Genomic DNA, 4,661 nt, shown 5'->3' with positions numbered 1-4,661 from the left:
GTGTGAGCGTCCAGCGTCAAGCCTAGGCCCAAAACCCCTCTAACCCACACACCACGCATTTCGTCATCGTCACCGCATGGGCAAAAAAGATTCGATTACTGCAGCGCTTGCTGCAAAACGAGCTCCTGCTGCTCCAAATCACGCAGTTGCTGCTTGCGCGGCCGCCGCTATGGCTGCTGCTTGTTTCCTTTTTTGTTTATTTCGGTTTGCGAGAATCCGCGACTACTATGCAGGCAGACTGCGTTGCAGCAGCACTACCATCAGCGGGAATTGCGCCAACAGAAGCACCGGTCAAATGAAGCGGTAGCACCCGCTGCATCTGCAGCAGCAACAGGTGTGGACTGTTGCTACAGCAGCGGCAGCAATTTGCACAATTTGCAGCTTCATCGGCCCCCGTTGCCATAGGAAACACCCGGCTCACCAATTGCAGCTGACGGATCTGCTGAGGCCGCATCAGCTTCTGTCGGTACCAGCAGTAACTGCTGCAGGAGCAGGTTCTGCAGCAGTAGCAGCTTCTGCAGCAAGAACAGCGCTGGCAGCAGCCGCTGTAAGACACGGGTGATTTGAAATTCATGGCAAACAGCCTATCTGTGTGAAGCTTGTTTTTGCTTGCTACCCGATGCGTAATGTCCGACGGTCCCCTCCTTACGCCCTAGCTCCTCCTTTGGGAGGTGTACCAACTCCACATTTTCTCAACATTCTAATCTATATCCTTGGTTGTATATACAAGCTGAACCAGCGTTTGTGTGTTTTCAATCTTGCCCCTAGTATCTGCTTCCGCCGTGGCGAGTATAGGGAGCACAGCATTAGGAGGAAGTAAACGTACGCGAGAGCAGAGCAGTAATATTATATAGGGGAAATAAGCAAAAGCCAGTCACACAAAGGCGCTAAGCTAAAGCGTACGGGGTGCGGGGTTCGAACCCGCGACCTTCTGCGTGTAAAGCAGACGTGATAACCACTACACCAACCCCGCGATGTCAGTTGACCTTTTTTGCTTTCGTCTGAGTGCTGGCCGTGTGAAATGATGTTCAGACTTATTATTCAAAAAGGGTAATCCCAACAGCTAGTTTAAATCCCGGAGAAGATGATGGTCTATAACAAGCCTGAAGTGAATGCAGTTGAGGCCACTCGAGCATGGGGCTGCCATCTCTCGCAATAGACTAGATTGTCGAAGCGTAACGTTAGTGTTTCGCGTTAAAACACCGTAATAGATGGTTTCATATACATTGGATTATGTGATAAATGATTCGGGGTAAAGAATGCCGTGTAATAAATAGCCTGCGTTGCGCAACTGTGCAGTGCGACGTTTAAGGAGACTAGAGACCAGGCTGGAGCTGCGCCCAAAGGAACTCCGCTTACATATAATCCATTGTAATACTAATTATTATTACATATTCAATGTTAATGAGTAATAGTGATGCGGGTTATAAGTTTGTAGTTGTGTAACAATGTGCCTCTGTTTGATACAGAGGTGAGGGCGATCGTACCCATTACCAACGTGCTGTAGAGTAGATGGCCTTCCTTTAGAACGCATTAGGCCCCAACGGTGATTTCCCTTTATTCTCTACCATCTGCATGTTATGTACAGGCAAGCGGGTGCAAATGACCCCGAAACTAGCAGCAAGTGTATATTAGGACGGCAGTGGTGGTCTGGTGCAAATGACCCCGAAAATAGCAGCAAATGTATATTAGGACGGCAGTGGTGGTCTGCACCGTTGGCGCCCATTGCAGTGTAGCGCAGCCTGCAGTAGGAACACCCTTTAGCATGCTTTAAGGCAGGCTTCATCCACAGGAGGAGCAGCAACGATACAAGCAGGAACGTAACCCGCCGCAACAGACCACTTAACAACACCACTGCAGCCCGGCCCGTCCGGAGCAGGCGGATGCACGGCTGTTAGTTTCCTATCTGGTTCTTCTGCTCTACTACTAAGCATATCCTGCAACTGCCGCGGCCTGAATAAATTCTCAGGCGCCGACGAGTCTAAACAGCGGCAGCACTGCGCTGCACGTGAATCAACACGCAAATGCAAATGCAAATCCAATCAAGACTACCACCATACGAACAAATCTACACAGACCAAACGAAAGCAAAGGGAAGAAAGCGAACCAGCAGAACACAAGGAAAGACGAAAAGCTTGACATATGGCAGACAGATGGAGATTGTCAGACGGAGCAAAATATCTACTGAAGTAACAAAAAAAGGTTGCAGAATTTAAAAAATGGTAAGATTCTCCACTGAAGACCCGCAGAGAAAAGAGTTGGGGTGAGGAGGAGGGGTGAGAGGAATAGCGAGGCTGTGACCTTTGTTTTCTACTCATCTTAGATTAGAAAACGTTGGACACTGTCTTCCTCGCTGTAAATACAAGCAACTCCACGAATTCTACACTTTGGACGCGCTTCGCCATGTTTGGCGGAGTTTTTAGTGCGTCTGGAGTCGTTGTTGAACTGGTGCTGTGACGGCAACCAAGACATGTCGGCTTTATTGCCCTGCCTTGCTGCTATGAAAGCAACTGGAAGGCCGTACAANACGGCAACCAAGACATGTCGGCTTTATTGCCCTGCCTTGCTGCTATGAAAGCAACTGGAAGGCCGTACAAAAACCAAACTGAACCCTGGAACCAGCTACAGAAGAAACAGGCAATATATCAGCAGGTCATCTGCACGCATGCCCTTCTCCATTTGCTCTTGCGCCAGCTTTCTTCTTAATTCCAGCCCTTTTTCCCAGCTATCAAAGTACTCTTTCTGTTGCTTCTTTGCCTCCTCCAGCGCCACATCCGAAGACCAGGTGCGGCCAATACGTCGCACCTTGGCCTCGAACTCTAAACGCGGAGTAACGAAATGTTCAGGATACAACTTCTCAAACAATTTCCAGAGAGTGAAAGTTTCAAAGGTAGTTTTGGTGTAGGGGACCACGTAGTTCGCCTTGGCGCTTGAGGACAAGGCTAGAGGACCTTCAAAGGCACTGAGGAAGGGGGTAAATGCCTGTAAGGCACTTGAGTTGTGCTGGATTCGATGATGCTCTGCTGACAACAGATTAACAAGCTTGTCGGCCANCCACCAACTCCAAAAACTCTTTTGCCCGCATCCCCGACTCAACTTCTCCTTTCAAGTCATCCAGGCTCGGAAAGCTGTAAGGCATATCGCGGCCATCGATCGCCACCGGTACGCCCACTTCTTCATTTTGCTGCTGCATTTCCTCCACCTGTTGCAGGCGATCGACAACAGCAACACAGAGGGACTTCAGCAGTCGCAAATGCAGAGAGTAGTCCTTCCGTGCACCCAGAGATAAAAAACCTGGGACTTTGGACTTGCGCATCTCTTCCACGTGAGCTCGCAGGTTCTCCACAGGATCGCCAGAACTCAGTGATTCACCCTGTGGCCCAGACGGTATGAAGTACTTTGTGAAAGTTTCTCGCACTAAAGGCTCGGAATTTTTCCAGGCTTCCTCCATCTCTTTTGCTGCCTCATTTAATTCTTCCCTGTACCGTTCTATGTCGGCATCTTCCAACGTTAAAAATGGCGTGCTTCTGTGTATTACCTTACCATCTCTTGACCCAATTTTTCTTTCTGCCAGCAGCAGGGCCCCCAACACTAAAAGCAGCGGGATAATTACCTTGAGATACCCTGCTGGGGACTTCCTCAGGAGATGGGCATCATTCTCCTGAAGGACGTAGTCACCGGCGTCCGCTGCCACGGCTTCTGGTGCTTCCTGTTCCAATTCCGCAACCGAAACAGCTGCATCAGGCAGATCTGCCCCCATTTTCAACTACCGTCAATGGNCTGTTCCAATTCCGCAACCGAAACAGCTGCATCAGGCAGATCTGCCCCCATTTTCAACTACCGTCAATGGATCCAAAGATATTCACGGTCACAGATTGCCTTTCTCCTTCCTGGGTACTTCACGAATGCTCCACGAGTATACGGCAGATACGCAAGTCTCAGGTGGGAAGGACGTTATCCTGATGAGTTCCAGTAAGAGTACGTAAAAATCAAACACAAATCTGAAAAATACAAGAAGTATCCGAATAAATGCCGTCAACCAGCCTGCTAGTCACTCCTAGATGGAGGCTACGTGCAGTCTCGATCCGTCACGGCTCGGCCTGCTTGCAAGGCTTCCTGCTTGTTAGCCCCCCTATTTAGATGGAAAAAAGTATTTTTTCTTGGATTCCTGAGTGTTTCTCGTCGTTGCTTTGGCGGATGTGTAGTAGTCCTACAACGATCACAGCGACTGGGTAGCTTGGTCGAGGTCTGCAGTCGGCGGATGCACTACTAAATCATAGCAGGGTGGCTCCACAAGGCGAAGGGAATTGTTAACAATTTAATATTGCTTTATTACATTCATCGAAAGATATCTTGGTTATGCTGGCTGATGGGGTTGCCCGGAAGCAGAGCTGGGGCGACGATCGCTGCAACTCCTGGGGCGACAATCTCGCTGCTGTCGACTGGGTATTTGCATCGCTCTGCGCGTCAAGGCTGGTGACTGTGGGGGATGTTAGCTGCCTTTGTGGAACTGTGAACTGAAGCATCTGGTTCTGTTGCAGCTCAACAACGGCCGTTTGCTAAAACGGAGGACGCCGTCACAGTTTTCGTTAGTCTTGTGCAGAATGCAGTAGCATTCTTGTAGCATGAGTTAGCAAAGGTGCCTTCACTTGGCTTTGGTA

At 49.5% G+C, this 4,661-nt stretch overlaps 1 protein-coding gene across 1 annotated transcript; it reads right to left on the bottom strand.

Annotated features, from left to right (window-relative positions):
- Positions 1-2,622: 2,622 nt before the first annotated feature.
- Positions 2,623-3,760, bottom strand: EMH_0023780 (uncharacterized protein; the record flags this gene model as incomplete). Its single annotated transcript, XM_013502194.1, is given in 3 exon segments — positions 2,623-2,951; positions 3,040-3,053; positions 3,057-3,760. Coding segments are annotated over 3 exon segments (1,047 nt in total).
- Positions 3,761-4,661: the final 901 nt, after the last annotated feature.

This window comes from Eimeria mitis, genomic scaffold (genome assembly GCF_000499745.2).
Source record: "Eimeria mitis Houghton genomic scaffold, Emh_scaff848, whole genome shotgun sequence".
NCBI classification, from domain to species: domain Eukaryota; phylum Apicomplexa; class Conoidasida; order Eucoccidiorida; family Eimeriidae; genus Eimeria; species Eimeria mitis.
The sequence above is the reverse complement of the archived record's forward strand: the minus strand, read 5'-3'. Positions and strand labels throughout refer to the sequence as shown.